The following is a 19,798-nucleotide window of genomic DNA, read 5'->3' on the forward strand; positions in this document are numbered from 1 at the left end:
CTCCCTCCTGTTCATCAAATTTCTGTCACTCTCCAATGTTCCTTTATAATATCTGAAAATTCTCTGCTTCTCTTCTACTATATTTTATTTCTTGTGCATAATATGATCTTATTATCCCCACAAAACCCAAAATCAGGTCAGTCACTTCCATTTATACTTATCATCTGTGTGCATTTTCATATATTTCGGGAGAGAGGATGGGCTGTTGGAAGAATCCTGATGAACAGGGGTAGGCAAAGTAGGAAAGAGAATTTATTTGTATTTATACTTTACTGAGAGTATGAGCCTCAAATTTTAAACCTCTGTATTATTCCTTTGCACGGCAAGTATATTTCTACGTTAAAAATGCAATGAATACAATTACTTCCAGTTGCCCCCAAGTCTCTAGATAGTTCACTTTTAGAAGTGTTTTTAGGAGGCACCTGTGAAGGGACTGGAATAAACAAGAAGCTATGTTAAAAGTACATGGGAACTCTGTACTATTTATACAATTTTTTGTAATATTTTCTGTAACATTAGCCTTGGTCAAAATCAGGTCACACTCAAAATTGCTAATTTTATCATTCCAATGCAAGACCTCTTGGTACTACAGAGGTCAAAGTAGGTTTTCCCAAAGTTATGCTGGGGTTGATATGATACCAAATCTCAAGATAATAATTCTTAGTTGATTTTTATTCTATCCTTAAAAGAAAAAAAATAAGCAGGTCAAAGATTTCTGATTGATAATCAAGAATGATTCTACATTGCTTGATTATAGAAACAAACTTTGGAGATTCTAGGAAATGGCTTGTTAAATTCAATTTTCTTTATAGTTTTGGCCACTCTAAACTCTTCTCCAAAGCTTTTAGAAGTTTTGGGGTCACGGGAAGGCCAGAATAAAAATTGTAATTGCAGCGACATGGAATGGCTATGTGGAATGGAGACTATGACTTCTTTTATTAAATATGACTTAAGAAATAATTATCAAGTGGACCCTGGTATCTACTGTATAATAATAGAGTTTGGTGTTGTGGAGTAGTAGTAGTAGAAGATGAGTCATGACATTTATGAGACATTAATCAGGGCCTTTGTAATGTCATTCAGTGTCTGCAGTCTTCTTTGCCTTTCATTGAATTTCAAACAAAGAAAAAAATTGTCGTATTGAAGCCTTATAATGAATGTAAAATATCTCTGTATGGGTGGAGTTCTTATTGATTTATGATTTGGATTGCATTATCATTTTTTTTCCCCCTCAGGGTCTCTCTAGACATTTTAAAGATGTCTTAAGTGATCCTAAATATCCTGAATGACAATTTGAGAAACCCAATCATGTGTGCACTCCTCGAGTGGAGGGACTTGTTGTGTTCCATGCTATGTATCTGGAGCTAGAACAGTATCTGACACAAGTACTTTTTGTTGAGTTGAGTTGACAATTTGATGTTGGTAAAAGGACTTTGTCTCTGGAGTCAGACCGACCTCAGTCGGGAGCCTGGCTTTGCCATACTGGGTGACCAGGGACAAGCTACTTTACTTCCCAGAGCTTCATTTTTCTCGTGTGTAAGGTTCTTTCTGGACTGACTGAGATAGCATGCACGAAGCATGGAACTTGGGAGGGACTGGTGGCTGCTTAGTAAATGACTGCCCCCTTACTATCTCACAGCAATCTCATCCTTTTTATGTTAGAGCTTTCTCTTTGTTAGAATGCAATTGATTCAAAAGGAAGCATTTTCAGAGAAGACTATCATGATTTTTGAGGGGGGTCTCTGGAAGCAGAATTCCTAGACAGGGGAGCTGACTCCTTCCTGTATTTGTTAGCTTCACTGACCCTACACCGACCAGCCATTTCCACATAGGATCTACGCCAACATAAACATGGAAAACACAACTTTCTAGATTTTCACCAACCTTCACATTCATTATTTTCAGGCAAGAAGAGAAGTTTTGTTCAGTTGTGTTTTTGTTGGTTCTGTTTTCCACTTGTCAAGTAGATTGATATATGGACCTCTTGAATGTTTAAGATGACCCAAGGAGTTAAAAATGCAGAACTTCCTTCTTCCTTCATATATCATTGTTGATATATTAAATTCCTCTGACAGGTGATTTCCATGCATTCTAATCTTTGAGGCTGATTATGAATTCTCATTACCACCCAGTTGTTGTAGTAGACCTTAAATCCTTCGTTTTATCAATATTGTAATCAGTTGTCGATCACTTACTGTGTATCTGTGCTTTCTAGTGCCGTGAAGGATAAGTAATAGTATGAAAGTTAAGGGTATACGCTCTATTCTCAGAGAGGAAATAAATTTAAAAATATATATATAAAATATATTTTATATGTAAGATGTATTTTAAAATAAAATGTATTTAATATAAAAATTTATTTTAAAATAAAAGTATTTTATATATAAAATGTGCTTTAAAATAAAATGTGTTTTATAAATAAAATGGCTCGCATGAATAAAGGTGTTAAACAAGAAATTATTATTTTGGTTACTAGGTTTGTGGTTAAAGTGGAGAGACAATCTTGTATACATTAGACAACTAGGGAAAATTACTTGAGAATATAGGCATATGTGTGACAATGTCATAGAGAATATATATTATTTAAAGTGCAAGAAATACGATAAATTGGGTGCATACACCATAGGCTGTCCAGCAAAGGGGAAGTTACCAACAAGGATCAAAGAAACTAAAGGGTATAAAGAGTGGGTGCCCTCTCAGGAAGGCCAAAGATGAAAATCACCATGTCTGTGAAGAGTGGAAAATTCTGTTCTCATATGGGCCTGCAGTATGTCCCATATCAGACAAGGGAACTGACCCAAGGGAATTGGGATGTGGGCATAGGAACTCTTGGGTAGGAATGGTTCTCTGTGAGGCGAGGGACAGAATTGTAGGTTGAGGAAGTCCTTCTGGGTAAAAGAAGTGTTAGGGTCAGGGTGACTCTGGCTATAAGACATATTGGGAATGTGGAAGAAAGACAGGTAGGATTGAGGCTGGCTAGGCTTGAAACTAGGAGAAATTGGGAAAAAAGGGTTGACACCCCACCTCCCCAACCACCACCACCACCACACACACACACTCACAGAAAGGAGCTGGAAGTCCAAATCACCAGGTCTAAGAAGGAACAGAAGACTCTAATCCAGTATTTCCCTAAATGCCAAAAAGTGCTGGGGATCATCTAGGGCACTTGTTGAAAATGCTGTCAGCCCTTCCCCAGCTGTCCCAAACAAGAACCTTTAAGAGAAAGGCTTGAAATTCTGTCTTTTGAATGAATGCACCTGGTGACTTTTTATGACTGAGTAAGATTGGAAAACATTGCTTTAGTCCAACCCAATATGGTGCCAGAATTCAAGTTCTTTTACCTAAGAGGTAGGACAAGGCTGGGAAGCAGGGCTTTCAGGATTCAGAAGGGGTTGTGTACATAGTATATCAGGAAGGGAACTGAAAGCAAAGTCCAGACTTAAGGTATAAGACTGTTGTGTTCTAGATGCAGGACTTTGGGCTTCAGTGAACTGTTCAAGGCAGGGCTCTAATGTTGTGGAAAACTAGATATGATCCTGAGACAAAATATCATTCAAGCATCCTGGCCATAGATAAATGTGGTGGTGAAACTCCTCCAGCCCTCTTGGAACAAAAGAAAGTCTTTGGCTTGTAGCCAGCTGTGGGGTAAAGTCAAACCTGTGCTAGTAAGCAGCAGGTGGTATCACTCTTGAGAAAGACCTTGTTACTGGATGGCAGCCATTGGGATAAATGGAAGGTTCTCAGGAAACCGGAATTCACCAAGGAGGCTGGACAGGCAGTGAGAGGACTCCAGTTTCACTTAAGGTTTTATTTTTTGGGTCCAGATGTAAAAAGGTCTGGGTGTCTTTGAAGTTTCACCCTCTTAAGTTCATTGGGGTCATGGTAGGTTTAATCATGTGTCAGATCTCCCTAAGGGGAAGGAGAGTCTCAGAGGACTTGACTAGTGCTTTGAGGCCCAGGAGACCCATCTCACAAAAGAGCCTTAGTTTTCTGCAGCCTTGAAGGATGCCCTGGAGGCCAGTAGCACTCTCAGGTGAGGCTAGAGAAGGCAGGTGGAGGTGGACATGAGCACTAAGGGAATGATTACTGGGTTCTATTGGGCCAAGAATAGGGACTGTTAGACTGTGAAGAAGTGCATTTTGACTTTGATTTTTCCTATAGACTAAATGTTTGTGACCCCGCAGAATTCATATATTGAAATCTAATCTTCAATGTGATGGTGTTTAGAGGCCTTTGGGAAGTGATTAGGTTATGATGGCAGAGCCCTCATAATGGGGTGGGTGCCTTATAAAGGACTGAAGAGATCAGAGTCCTATCCTTCAACAGTGTGAGGAGACAGTAGGACATGAACTCTGTGAACCAGGGAGTGGGCTCTCACCGGACACCGAGTCTGCCGGCACCTTGGTCTAGGACTTTATAACCTCCAGAACTTTGAGAAATAAATTTGTTTGTGAGGCATGATATTCTGTTACCACAGCCCAAATGGGCTAAGACAATCATAGAATAAATAGTAGAAATAAAAGCCACTTTAAAAAAAATCAAATAATACCTGGAATATCCTTCTAAATTCTGATAAATTTGTTTTCCTCTTTCAACAGGAATCTCCCATTATTTTTTTCATGGCCAAAAGAAAAGACAGATTTTCTGGTTCACTGTTCTTTACACCGATACTACAGGTTATATTGTTACTTTTTGTATCTTAAGCTTCTCTTTTAGAATAAGTAAATATTGAGTAAAATTTATTAAATAAATTAGAAGATTTGGCTCTCTTCATTTTTCAGAATCGTCTCTGCCAGTCACACTCCCACCTGTTCTTACAATCATGTGAAAATCACCTCTTTCATGAAAACTCACTTGGCTCCTCTATCCATGTGTGACTTCATCCTTTGAAAACCCATAGCATGTTGGTTTATAAGTTCTTTAGGGGACTCGCTATTCCTTTTACTCTTCAACAAGATTTAATTTACTTTTATGTAGTAATTATTTATAACCCTTCTTGCTCCATAAAGGAAGTTTGTAGAAGAAAATATCAAATAAATGAGAAGATGGTAATGAAAGGAAAATAAATAAAGGACTATAAGATTAAGCCAGCTGTCACAAACATTTATTGGGTGCTCTTCACGTCCCACATAATAGACAATCTCTGCTCTCCTGGAATGCACAACGGAGTCTGGGCACAGCTGTGGCTTATTGACCAGTGCAAACCTGAAGCATTCAGAGACCAACTTCGAACCATCACTAGAGGTTTAATATTAATAATTTTGCCCCCCAACTACTGACTCACCCACTTCTTACTACTGTTCATTGCTAGAAATTAGGCAACAGTGTATTATCAACTGTGGTAGTAGTTTACATTAACGGATTTTCTTTCTAACTACGTAAATACCTTGGTAGGGATATTTTGGTAGCTTTTCCTGAGCCTTCTTCAGGGTTTAAGGTCTTCCATGCCCAGACTTTAAGATTACATAATGTATATAATTAAACAACAGGGTATTGCTCAGTTCTTCCAAAGAATTTCCAGGGAATAGTTTGTGTGTACTGAATGTAATAAAATGAATTCCTGGAAGTTTTTTGGTTTTTTTTTAAATTAAGTTATAGCTGCCTCTGTAAAAGAAACCTCATTTATATTTGTTTTCTTTACATTGACTAAATGGCAGCAAATGAGATTAGGAAATGATCATCATTTTCCAAATGTTGTAAGAACAACTGGTGGCACCAACATAGTCATTTGTAGCTCGGGGCAAACGACGAAGGGAATGTTCTGACTTCCAATATGTGAAGTGTAGGTTATTGTCATGGCAATGTAAAAAGCCACAGATTTTTCTCAAATCTCTATCTAATTTTCATATTTTGACCAAAATAATTGGAAAAGAAAGTCCCTTCTAAGCCATTTTTAAAGCAAACCATTTGCATTGGGAACTTTTTAAAAATTATTTATGCTAATTTTGATTTATATCTTTATGTATAAAGAAAAACTATAATTGAAATATAACTTTCATTTCACTTGGCCTTTTAAAATAGTATTTTGTTATAACAACTATCACCTCAGATAATTTCTAGTAATTAGAATTTTCACAGGACTTATTTTTTCAAAAATGCTGAATTTTTGCTGCTCCATTTTCAAATTTTAAGTAAATTGCTAATTTAAGATCATGAGTCTAATTGTTCTTCCGTGAATTAGAGTTTTACTCTCAGGTACTTGCAAGAAATGTTAATTTCCTGTGTCTCCCCCCACCCCATCCCCACCCATTATATAATAAAGTTGGTTGCATTAACCTAGAAAGAGGATGTTAGACTCTGCTCCCCAAAGATCCAGGTGTATACATTTACATATACCAGAAGCTTTGCCATCATTTCTGGGCCTTTTTTTTTTTTTTTCTTTTTTGCAGGAGCAAGATGCATCTGATACAATACAGGGCCAAAGGGCATGCAGGGTCAGTGTGGATAGCTGCATGTAGAGGACAGCCTGTGGTCCAAGGGGGAGGCAGAGTCTAACTTGGAAGGTTATTAGGTGATGCTTGGAGCCAACAAGAGTGATATAAAAAGCCAAAGGGATAAGCCAGGAACCTGAGAGCAACTACAAGTGGGATCCAAATAAATTTGCCAAGGTAACTTTCTTGCTTAGGTCAAATATTTAGTAAATCCCCAGCCATGTTTCTCAAGGTTTTCTGATCTCAACTTAGTAAGAAATAGGTTTTATATTATAGCATAATAAAGGGTGACATGTAGTCATCACTGTCAGAGCTTTAGAAAGATCCCGACCTCAACTTGGGTGAGGCACTCTGATATTTTCAGTTTTCTTAGGTTCTATTCTATTTCATTTAAAGACTTATGAAACTGATTTCATGAGCTGCTAAGTGATAGAAGTCCAAAGCCTCAATGTACTGTCTGGGCGATTGGAAAGATGGGATGAAGAGAGTACAAACAACAACAACAACAACAACAACAAACACAACTGGAAGATTTGTTTTTTTATTTTAAAGATATTGAAATTCCTTGGGAAGTTAGACTATAACATGTAAAACAACAAAATAATACATTTAGAGTAAACAAAAACAAGCAAATTAGCAGGCAAATCAATATTAATAAAAGTTATAGAAGTGTCAACTTGAGATGTGAATAGTTAAGGACAGTAAAGAACTGTTCCCTGGAAAAATAAGGATAAAGCCAGCTTTCGAGAGACATGGATTGATGGAGAGTCCAGAGATGGAAATAGCCCAAATAGTATAACAGCAAGTGTGTGGCTCTCAGAGTGAGGAGTATGTGTGTAGAAGGATAAAGAAATTAATAGGAGAGATGAGGAAGGTGGAAGCTTTCAATACTTTAGATAGTCTCAAAAAACTACCTTTGCCTGTAGAAATGATACAATGACATTGTGTTAAAGGATTATTCTAGTGATCTTGTTGAGAAGATGCATTGCTATCAGATTTATTGGAGGCATAGGAGATTGTTGTTGTAACCTAGAGAGTGTGAAAAACCTGATCTAATGTCACAGAAGTGAAAATATTAGAAGGGAGGATCCAGAAGTCTTGAGGATGCATTGACTCCTATAAATGTTTTGTGATCTATCTTCTTGATATGAGTCAATGCTGGGTGTGACTTGAGAAGTGATGAAAAGGATTGGTTGTTCGCAGTGTCTCCTGTTGGCTCCCCTGAGGCACTGTCTTCTTCCAGTCTGACCCGAAATTACGAGTATTCATCATTATTGGGTTAAATCATAAAAATAAAACTCATTCAAAAGTCTTTGCACCTGGTAAAATAGGATCCTAACTTTTTATCAGCCTCTTTTTGATCTCTGAAAAGCTTTGTGCATTTAGGAAATCTGCCACTTCTATGGGAAAATTGGACCTAAATCCTCCAAGGTAATGAAAGAAAAGAGATTTTTCATGTGTGTGTGTGGGTGGGGGGGGGGGGTGGCTGGATCTGAGAGCCCTGCCTCCTCTTTCTGGAGATTCATCTTTCCTTTGGGGATCTCACTAATTGACACTGTGCCTGTTTCTGCTGGGGTCACCCTTTTCTACCTTGCTTGCCTAGGAAGATCTAGGCTTGGGTGCATTAAGGGAGCTTGGTAGCACATTTAGCTGGCATGGGGTGAACGCTCAGCCTCTCTTGACACTCATGCCCATGCTTCCCCACTGCTTGCTGCTTTGATTAAAGTGCTTGTGTATTCATCTCCCCCACTTACTAGCTGATGAGTCCTCTTTTCAGCTGAGTTAACATCTTATTCATCTTTTTAGTCCCTCACTACTTAACACATAGTACCTTGCATTAATGTTTGTAAATAACAGCACAATGAAAATATACAGCATTGTTGTTATTCCAGCTGTCTCTATAAGGCTGAAGTTAAAATTTATATCTTTCATTTAGAAGAATAACCCTAAATTAGTTTATCGAATTAGTAGAAATTAATTTATCAAGTTAGTTATTTGGCCTTAGACTATCTCCGAGGCTGCAAATGGTGATTATCAAGGAGGAGACCTTAGGAAGGTGCCAAGGAGCCTCAAAGACACCCATAGAAAGGAAATTCTATATAAAAACAGAATTAGAGCACCAAAATCAAGTTTTATCTACTTAATAATCTTATCTCGAATTATTCTGCCTATACCACTGCACATTTACTTAAGTGATATCTCTTCCCACTTTTGTTTATGATGCATTTTCTTAATATCTCCAAATAGAGCACAAATGGAACATATTGTTGCTTTTCAAGCCTAGGCACTATGTCCTATTCTTCCCCCTCAAATCTACAATGTTGGCACATTGATGCTCACGAGTTACTTGTGGGTGGAAAAATATATACAACTCCATACAATTGAGAAATGATTTCTGTCTTACTCATTTGTCTTTAGCCTAGCACACAATAGTCTCAATGAGTATTTTTGTATGAATAAATAATTCTCAGTGGTCTCTGAATTCCACCCCCCACACACCCTTTCTTTCAGGGCTGGAACAACTATTATCTCTGACAACTTAAACTCCTACTTTCTTGTATTCATCACATCTGTAAGTAGACAATAGAAACACTAACTTTTTCAGATAAAATTCTGGCAGGGAGCTATAAATGACTTTCATATTTGTGAGCTCTAGAGCTAGAGGGATATTGAACTTGACCGCATTGCCATGTGACATCAGATGGTTCACTAGACTTGACTCCTTTTTGAAGCTATAAATTAAATAATCTTTATATGTCAATACAGAAGATAATACGTTTAAGAACTCCAAGTTTCTTTCCTGCGCAGTTATTCATCATCTTTTTTCAGGGTTGTTGTTGGGTAATTGCTCACATGAACTATGAGGAAATACCTGTACATTCCTGTGTAATGAAGACAGGTTCTTCTTCTCTGAAAAATTTCCACACTGTTTTTCCACCAGGAGGAACTCTTGATGTAACTGGATTACATTTACAAAGTGAGAATATTTCTGTGTAATAACGTTGCACAAACACTGAAATTAATTTCTCAGTTGCAGTCTACCAATTCTGGGTCTATATCTGCTACATTATATTTAGTTTTGTTAATTACATGAAATATTTTTCAATATACCATAAAAAAGAAAAAATGAGAGTTTCCTTTTGCATTAAATATTCTTCTACAACATCACTTTAAGAAGTGCTTAGTGTTATACCTAATGAATGAGTCATAATGTGAATAAATTTAAATAGAATTTACAACAATAAAATGTTTGTTGTTATTCAAGCATCCACAGATTCTTCCAAGATTTCATTCTCAGCCACTAGGGAAAAAACACTTAACACAAAGAAACCTCCACTCCAGGTAAGAGAAATGGTTAAAATTTGATCTGAATCTTAGGTTTTTTTCTCTCTAAAATATTAAGAATCTTTTCTCCAGGGAGATGCAGAATAAAGATTCAGGAAGATCCTCCTTGTCTTGGCTCTTACCAAGGGAGCACTCAAAATTCTTGTATTCATTTCTGTAAGTTTTAGATGGTACCTAGATGTCAAACTGATCATTTATTCTTTTAGGATGAGAAATCCACTCTTTCTCTATGATAAAGGGTAGTCTGGTAAGTTAGATAAGATGAATAGCAAGATTTTATCAGATCTTCCTTGATTATACTTAATAATGCTATTTTATAAGTATAAATTCACAGCTACTCTTTTCTGGGCACAAACATGAGTAAGACCTAATCTTATAAAAAGAGAGCTTTTAATTTTCATTGGCAAAGTGAATTCATTGTAAATGCTCTGAAGAGTGCAAATTATTTGTAAATAACATTTGTGGGGGTTTTAAAAGTGTAATTCATTATCATATACATGTATGGTACAAATGGTTGGGTCTTTTTCTTACAGAGTATTATACTTCTTTTGTCTTGAAGCTCCATTCCTGGAACTTTGGGTTGCTTCCATATTTGCAAGCATTAGTAATAAATTATAAAAAAGAAATGTTTAATAACTACAGACAGCTGAATTTGATATCTACATTGATAATCATGAGCTTGGCGCCATTCCTTAATGTCTCACAAAAACACATTCTCTTTCAGACAAGGATCTCCCCATTACATTGCCCTTCAGTGGTAAGTTGTCCTGTTAGCTGTTCCTAAGGTTGATGGCTCCCTACTCTGTGAAGGTTTTCTGTCCTCTTGGCAGCATTAGCTACTTCTTTTTTCTTCAACTGAATCATAAAATATTTTTTGAGCTCCTTTTCTATGGTACTGCTGCTCTCTGCTTATGATACCACATATCTTTGGGCCAAGGCATTTCTTTCCTTGCCTTTTTCAAAGTCACAGTTTTGATAATTATTCCAGCACATGTCCTGGATATATAAGAGATTTTCCCCCTGGTACTTGGACTAATCGTAGAGTAAGGTAACTCAGGTTTAATTGAATGTGGTATGTCTTACTTGATGGAACTAAGGAAAATTATAAGCATGAAAAAATTAAATTAATAAGGACAAAGTAATTTCCTAAGTTAATGAACATATCATTTATTAACTGCCATTAAACTCTTGTTAATTAAATATAATGATAAAGTTAAAAGAAAACATGGATGATTTCTTAAAGGAGATGAAATCATGATTTAAGGATCATTCTTAATTGGCTTAACAGACACATTTGGCATTGTAAAATTCAGCCAGAACTTGGAACTACAGATGATTGAAAAACTTCATACAGGTAGAACATTATGGGAGCAGAAAACAGTGAGGATTCTTTCCCAGAGAATGACTATAATCTACTTTTCTCTATTTCAGTAGTTATTAACTTTTTCTGGTTAAGAATTTGATATATTTAAATCAACTAATGTCTACTAAGTAATTCTTATTCACCAGACATTTCGATACAGGAGCTGAGGATTTATTTGAGCAAAAACAGTTCCCTTTGAGAATTTGGTAAAAACTAGGAACTCTTCCAACAGAAAAAATAAAATGTTTACATGCATATTCATACCAGCTTTTGCATATAAACTTTTAGGAGATATATGGACCTCTCAAGTTCATCCATTGCAACCCCTCCATCTGTGGACTTAACATCAGGAATGATGTGTGAGTCTTAGCACTACTTAACCTCCCTAGGCTTCCTTTTTTGTTTGCCTTTTAAATGAAGGCAGTAAATGAAAGTCTTCCATTTCTAAAATATCTATGAGTCCATAAATAGGTGTTTTATATATATTAATGTGTGTGTATGCATGCTTGTTTATTTGTGTCATCTAACTTCCCGTTGTTCATATATATGTGTGGGGATAGAAAACAGTAGCACAAGATAGAGCATAACAAAATAGAATAGGAATGGGAGAATCCTTTGGAATATAGAGATCATATCAACTCCTCCATGAGAAGAGGCAGTGGACACCTAGGCAGTGCCATGGCGAGTGTCAGAGCTAGAACATGCATTTCCCAACCTGCAGCCCATAGCCCTTTCCACAATGCCACAGGATGCACAGAGATTTCTCCCCCACCAATGCCCCCCAAAGTGGCTATGTTAGATTAATAACTTTTTAAAATTGATGTTGAATCTCAGTTGATTGTTTGTTGAATTAGATATTAATCTTTAATTAGAGTTGTTGTTAATGAAACTGTTTTATAAACCTGTCTCCTTGGTACAAAAGATACCTATGAAATTCAAGAACATTTGAGAAATCCAGAAAGTTTTACTAGTGGCAATAACCCTAGTGTTAGGGTTGAATTGTGTTCCTCCAAAATTCATACATTGAAGCCCTAACCCCCATTATATCAGAATGTCACCTTATTTGAAAATAAGGTCATTGCAGGTGTAATTAGTTAAGATAAGGTCATTAGAGTGGGTCTAATTCAATATGATGCTGTCCTGAGAAAAGGGGACATTTGGACACAGCCATATCTACCCAGGGAGAATGCCAAGTGAAGGTGAAGGCAGAAATCAGGGTGATGCTTTTACAAGCCAAGAAACACCATAAATGGTTCATAAACCATGAGAAGTTAGGGGAGAGGCTTGGAACAGTTTCTCTCTCACAGCTCTCAAAAGGACCAATTCTGCTGACACCTTGATTTGGGGCATTTAGCTTCCAGAACTAAGAGACAATACATTTCCATTGTTTAAGCCACCCAAATTGAGGTATTTTGTTCCAACAGGTCTAGCAATCCAGTGAACCTAGGAAGTTTACGAGATCTTTCCAGATTTTGGGTTCTCTCTGTCAAGTGAGGGGTGAACCAGATAGATGATTTTCAGATGATGCTCCGGGACCCTTTCAGGGGCATGCGTATGTGTGCATATGTGTGTGAGCATGAGTGTTTGTGATACGAGAAAGCTGAGTAAAAAAATTACTCATATATATGTATGTTCATTTGGGATTCCCCTCCGCCCTGCCTCCTCTGTACCAGCTGCTTTCCCAGAAACAGCTCCTCTCTGTCTGTTTTCCTGAAAGGGAAGGATCTCTGAGATATCATGCAGAAGAAGCAAAGTACGTAGCACTGCGTGTGGTATGCTTCCTTTTGTGTTAAAGAAGAGAGATAATAAAAAATACGAACAATAACTGTTGGTGAGGAGGTGAAGAAATTGGAATTCATACACATTACTAGTAGGAACGAAACGTGATGCAGCTCCTTTAGAAAGTGGTCTGGCAGTTTCTCAGAAAAGTGAAACAGAGTAACCACGTGGCCCAGCAATTCCTGGGTATATCCCCATGAGAATCAAAAACATGCAAAAAACATATACATGGCTGTTCATAGCAGTATTACTCATAATGGCCAAAAATAAGTAGAAATAACCCAAATGTCTGTCAACTGATGAATACATAAAATGGATTTAAAATTCCATCAATATAACAAATGAATTAATTTAATTAATAAAAAATTTATTTTATATATATAAAATGGAATATTCAACCATAGAAAGTATGAAGTATTGATACATGTTACAACATAGGTGAACCTTGAAAACATTATGCTAAGTGAAAGCCAGTCATGAAATACCACCTACTGTATGATTCCATATAAAAAATGTCCAGAATAGCAAATCTAGAGACAGAAAGTAGATTAATGGTTGTTCAAGGATAGGGGGATGGGGCATTTGGGGAGTGATGAAGAAGTCCTGTAATTAGTGTGATGGTTGTGCAACCTAAAATCTACTAAAACCACTTAATTGTATACTTTAAATGTGAGTTTTATGGTATGTAAATTACATTTCAATTAAAACCCTCTGGGAAGTGAATTAAAATTTTTTTAAGATAAATAATTTATATTTTCTTGATTATGCACAAAGAAATTAGACAAGGAGACCCAGGACACTTGTTAGTGGCTACGTAGATTGGGAGGGGCTTCTGAGAGAGTAGAAACTAAACAGATGGGGGACAAGGGAGAGAGATTTCTGAAAAAAATGCATAGTTTATTATTTAATATTATATATTCCTTTTAAAGTTTTATTTTATATTAAAATTTGGACTATGTGGATATATTATCTTTTCAAAAATTAGATAAGAATAAAATTAATTGAAATTATGTATGGCTTGTTAGAGTTTATTATAATTAGTTTAGTAACATATAAGTTTTAACCCCTGGATATGAGAGATTGAGCACATATGTTTAGCTTTTGCTTTTAGGACATTTGGTTATTTTATTATTAGGAAACATATTTGTTGTAGTCCCTTTGAACCTGGTTTGATTACCCATGCTGGACAATCCTTTCTCCTTTTGATGCAGTTCTTATTTTTCTAAGACTATTTAGCTTACTTGTAGTTTTCCATATTTATTTTTCTCTGCATACATAAAGTATACATATAAGCAGATATGTGATTAGTAAGATAAAATGTCCACCTATAAGAATATTCCTACTTATCAAAACCTCAAAATCAGTACAAATGAACCTTGTCCTCTTCTATTTCAACTGCCTTTTGTAATTATTATCAATGTTTTATAAAATATAGGTTGCAACCGATGGTTGCTCATGAATTAAAAATTTAAAAATTGGTTAAAAAATAGAATAGAAACAGCCAGAGTTTGCCACATATGGTAAGGGTAAGTAATACTTTGTGTAGCATCTCAGATATGTGTGTTTGTGTATGCATGCTTACAGTCATATACATTATATTTCTAACTGTGTACCTTGCTTTAAAAAAGTTTGAAAGTCATTGCTTTCTATTAACTCTTTTTACGTATTGTTATGAACGTGTGGCATTTATAGACTTGGTTTATTTCAAATAACCAAAATAATGAGCAATTATTATTACACTTTAGTAATTATTAATTAATATTAATCATATTACAATTAATAATTATTTCCATTGATACTTAAGTTATGACAAATTGACCTGTGGAAAGTCTTTTAAATTGGTTCCTGTGAGAGTCGTCAGCGTTGTTGTATGTACCAGTATTGTTCTTTTTTATGGTGGAAAATAGAATTTCATTATATCAATATTCTACATTTGTTTCTCTGTTGTCCTTTGATGGATACTTGTGCTATTGCCATTTTGAGGCTATTATTAATAAAACTACTATAAGCATTGTTATGCCATTTTGTGAACATAAGCATTTATTTCTCTTGGTTTTTTAAGTATATAATGGAATTCCTTGATCATAGGGCAGGGAGAGGTTTGCTTAACTTTAAAATAAATTGCCAAGCAGTTTGCCAATGTGGTTGTACAGTTTTATACTCTCACCAGAACATATAAGAATTCCTGTTGCTCCATATGCTTGCAAATATTTGGTATGGTTAATCTTTTAAGTTTAGCTACTCTGATGGGTATGTAGTGGCATCTCATTGAAGTTTTAATTTGCATTGTCCCGATGACTGAAAATGTTGAGCACCTTTTCAAGATGCCTATTAAATAGGTATCATTTTTGTGTGTGTGAAGGGACTGCTTCTGTCTTTTGCTTTTCTTTTAAAAAAGAAGATTTATTATTGATTTGGTCTTTATTTTTTCTGTCAGTCTGTGGCCTGTCACTTTACTTTAATAACAATATCTTTTGATGAATAGATGTTTTTAAATTTAATGAGATCCAATTTATATATTTTTTCTTTTAGAATTAATGTCTTTTCTGTTTAAGAAATTATTTTCTACCCCAGTGTTTTGAATAGTGGGCTACTCTTAAGAGAAACAGAGAAGAGGATGTACCTTTTAAGGTTGTAAATTTGCACTGATTTTTAAAATTTAGTTTATTCTCTCTTATTTCAAGGTTATGTCTCATTTAGCTTATTATTTTCTACTGTTCTCATAGTAACAACCTCTAAGACTTTGGACTGCATTTCATAACATAGCTCTTATTTATTTATTTTTTTAAAAAAGTATTGAAATTTAAAAGGAGATATGTGAAAATCCTCTACCAGATTATATGGTATTTAAAGTCAGTATCATCTTGAAGAGTTTATTTTATGATTTGCTGCATGAGGATAATATAAGCAGAATTGCTCATTAGGGACAAATCCAGGTTTTGTGGGGCTGGAAGCTTTTATAACTTAGGGATCACCTTTTAAAAAGAAGAATTCTGCAGCCATTTTAAGTGGAATTGCCACATTTCAAGTTGTGTCAAATATACCAACATGTGATCTGACGTGTTGAAATGCCCACTAAAACACTCATTGGTGTTGCTGTAAATTTGTATCTTACATTCATAGGAATTGTGAAAAAATTTTTTTGTAGAAGTCCAATAAAAAATACATGCAATATGTTTATAGTTATATATATTTCAACATAGATCTTATTTTCGACAAAATAGAAATACCATTTTGATTAGGAGATGAGATCAAAACTTCAACTTACAATTTTACATATCTGATAATTAGAAGAATTTTCCAAACAGAGCTTCTGGCTCTGTTTCTCCTCATGTTTATAACACAACATAGCCAGTGTCCTTCATCTTCATATTATGATGCCAGTTGAGTCACAGAGTAGGCACTTGAACTATTCATGGAAGAAAGTGTATCCTGGGAAACCAGCAGTAACCTAATAATAGAGAAAAGTGACTAATAACTACATCAGTATGTCCCACTAAATCCAAGCTAAATGTGTCTCCAGCTCAACTTCCCCTTAGCTGGATCTTCAAAATACCCCTGGCCACTCCCGTACCACCCAACGAGATGGAAAATATGATGGAGGGAAAGTAGTAGTGGAAAGAAAAGACTGTCTTAAACAACTTTATGAAAATATCTTACTTTTACAAAATTGACAAAAATATAAGGTCATGTGAATATGTTTCTGGAGCCTCTCCTAGACCTTGGAAGGGGCCTGTGCAAGTGAGACGTGCCCTAAAGCTTAGGATTCATCCTTTCATAGTAAATCTTTCTCTGCCGATTATTATTTACTCCACGGCATAATTTAAATGCATTCAGAAAAAGATTTTTAGAACAAATAAAAATTTTAAAAGCATATTTTTAAAAACATGATTATTGCTATAAATTTTAGAGAATATGCTTAACAATGTTATTAGTTGTATTGAATATTTTAAGTTTGATATTTTTATGGTGATGGGGTAGGCCAAGGCAGAAATTTGGGATTCTGAGAAATAAGTTCTTGAGTAGCTAAATTAGTTTAACTAGCATTTTTAAGTTGATAAAAATATTACTGTTGGGTCTATCTAAAATCCGTCATTGCCCCAGTGGCACTGAGAGGTCCTCTGTTCTTTGTGCTGATGCAGTAAAGAATTATAGATCAGTGAGATTTAGGAAAAGTAAGATTTATTGAAAGTACGTTTCAAGAAAGAAATGAGCTTTGCCAAAGAAGGCTGCAGTGCCACAGAATTCGGGAAGTAAACCTTATATTGTGGCTATAGTGGGTGGTTACAGAGGTGGTTATATAACCCAACGCCTACTGCTCATGCAGTTACCCTGGTTTCAGTCTGTTATAACGAGATTCATGAACTTCCAGGCCTATGTGTGATATCACGGTTACTGGAAGGTAGTGTAGAATTAACTTCTCAAGCACCTGTGGCTGGATGAAACCAGGGACTATTTTATGACTTTTTACTCCTTTTTTGCCTCAAGCTATAAGGGTAATTTCTAAGGTAAAATGGGTGTTTTAGGGAGGTCCTAAAGGAAGTCTTGGGTGGGACCTTCATTCCCTAGTCCCTCATGTCTACCTAACTACCTAACAAAAATATTGCATCTTATTAGCACACTCTAAATGTATATTAATTTTAATATGTGACTCACATTTTATTCTATTTAATTAAATAAAATTATTTATGCAAAGCAACGAGATCATTGCCTGTCACAAAGAAAAATGTTATGTTAGTTACATCCCCTTCTAATTAAATTTGACAAAGATGTCAGTTGCATATTATTGTGCCCAAAGTTAAGCTAGATTGTCTAATTAAGAAAATATATCTTTTTTTGTTTTTATTTAAAATATAAATGCAACCTATGGTTTGAAAAAATTTAAAGAGTAGTAGTCAATCCAACAAATGTAGATTTAGGTTTCAAACTATAACAGGCAGAAATTTTAAAAAATTGACAGTTTCTACCTTTGAAGAATTTATAGTTTTGCTGCCGTAATATGAGAATAAAACTGTGTGTAAATAAGTGTTCTGTTGTCTTAAGTACATGGGACCTGGGTTTAGGGAAGGGTGGTAATGTGACCTGGAGTGGTCAGATAGGATGTGAACTGAATCTTAACAAATGGAAAAGGTTTGAGTAGGAGATGGAGAAAGAGAGAGCTTACTGAGAGAGTAACTGCTTTTTTATTCACAAGCAGAGCAAGTAGTTTTTTAAAAGTATTTTAAAAGTTACTCTACAGATTGTGGGATTTGCAGATACTCTGTTAGGTTGGTTAGAAGACCATCCTTTAAAAGGTGGTTTGCTTAGGTTATATTCAAAATCTCTTTTAGAAATCTAAGGGCTCAGAATAAGGGAAACAATCTTGAAAAAGAAGAACGAAGTTGGCCAAGGTTGAGCTTAAGCCTCCTTAGCCAATTAAATTTTAAACTTTTGCTAAATGTATGCGTGGCTTGGAGATGGCTGTACAGTTTGGGGAGTTTACTGTCTTGTTGTTGTTGAACCTTTCCAGCTGGGAGCTAGTGGCTTGGAAGTTCCTTCTCTGATTGCTCCTCAGAGTTATTGGGGAAATATAATTAAAAACACAATCTTCTTCAACCTGGAGAACTTCTCCACAGAGGTAGTAAAGAAAACAGTTTTATTGCTAAGCGAATATGAAACTAGAATGTGATGAGCATCACAGACAATTCCTTAAGAGATTGCAGAGACAGGAAGAAATCCTCGCCCTTTAATATAGCCAAGCAGACACAACCCATTACATGCATATTTTCAAGATAAACAATAACTAGTCAAGTGAGAGGACTTGACAACACCTGTTGTCACACATGGTTCATGCTAGCTTCACCTGGTAACTGGGGTGACCATCTAAGTTAGCAAATGTGTTTTATCCAGAAGGAAGACAAACCTCTCATCTCTTGACGACAAGAGGCATAGTGTTACAGCTTGTAACAAGGCCCAAAGTTCGGCTCCTACCTTCCCACAAAAACTGGGAGATAGAGATGCTATCTACCTTGAAGATTACATTTCAAAGACATGGCTCCCATGTCTTTGAGAAAGACATTCCTGCTTATAAAGATGAAAAAGGCTCAGCTAGTCTTCAAAAGGATTTATATACATTTCAAGGAGAATGTACTTACAGTAAGTTTTCTAAAGTGAATGACCTGAGAAAAAGGAAAGGTAGGTCATCTCTTCCCTTATTTTTAACAGAGAGAAATAAGCCTATTTCTAATGCTATCTGTCTTTACAGAGAATGAAGCCTTTGGCAGACACAGTTGGTCTCCAGTCAGGAGACCTGCCGGAGAAGACCATGGTGTTGTGGCTAAGCCCGGCTTCCTAAGAGCTGACCTAGTCCTAGTAGCTTATTTTACAGTCACTGTTTGAGCAGAGATTGCATTAAACGAGGCTTCTTCCCTGGGTGGTTTGTTGGGTGTTTGTGAGGTGTGGGAAATGCTTCCAAGTTTGCCCACCATCCTGCTCTGACCCCTGCTGAGTGGGGACAGTCTAGTGTATACACACACACAACCTTCCTGACCCCCAGAATTGACTCTGATCCCAGGACACCTCTTCTTGGCTACCTTGCTCTTGGATTCTATTAAATTTCTGGCCACTCAAGGAGTTAGTTGCCAGCCACCTTTTAATTACTCCCCACTAAGATCTGTATTGGTTTTCAACAGTGCCGTTAGGCATGGAGCTCTTCACTCTGGGTTCCAAATTAAGTCAGTCTCCTCAGGCTGAGATGCAAAGCTTTTCATCTGTACAGCCTACCTTTCTTCCAGGTAGCACCTTGGTACTAATCCATTATTTTGGGTGTGACGCCCACTTTCCCTGGAATGACACCCCTGCTCTATGAGTTTGCACTGAGGTGGGAGGAGGGAAGTGCTGG

General features: G+C 36.1%; 1 protein-coding gene across 1 annotated transcript in view; it reads left to right on the plus strand.

Annotated features, from left to right (window-relative positions):
- The window catches only part of LOC107509632, an 87,131-nt gene that overhangs the window by 54,665 nt on the left and 12,668 nt on the right, over positions 1–19,798 (plus strand). Inside the window, 4 exon segments of the mRNA XM_036226540.1 lie at positions 4,599–4,676; positions 8,943–9,003; positions 9,261–9,408; positions 9,697–9,773. Of these exon segments, the coding sequence (XP_036082433.1) occupies positions 4,599–4,676; positions 8,943–9,003; positions 9,261–9,408; positions 9,697–9,773 (364 nt within the window).

The sequence above is a fragment of the Rousettus aegyptiacus genome, unplaced genomic scaffold, assembly GCF_014176215.1.
Source record: "Rousettus aegyptiacus isolate mRouAeg1 unplaced genomic scaffold, mRouAeg1.p scaffold_m13_p_10, whole genome shotgun sequence".
Lineage (NCBI taxonomy): Eukaryota > Metazoa > Chordata > Mammalia > Chiroptera > Pteropodidae > Rousettus > Rousettus aegyptiacus.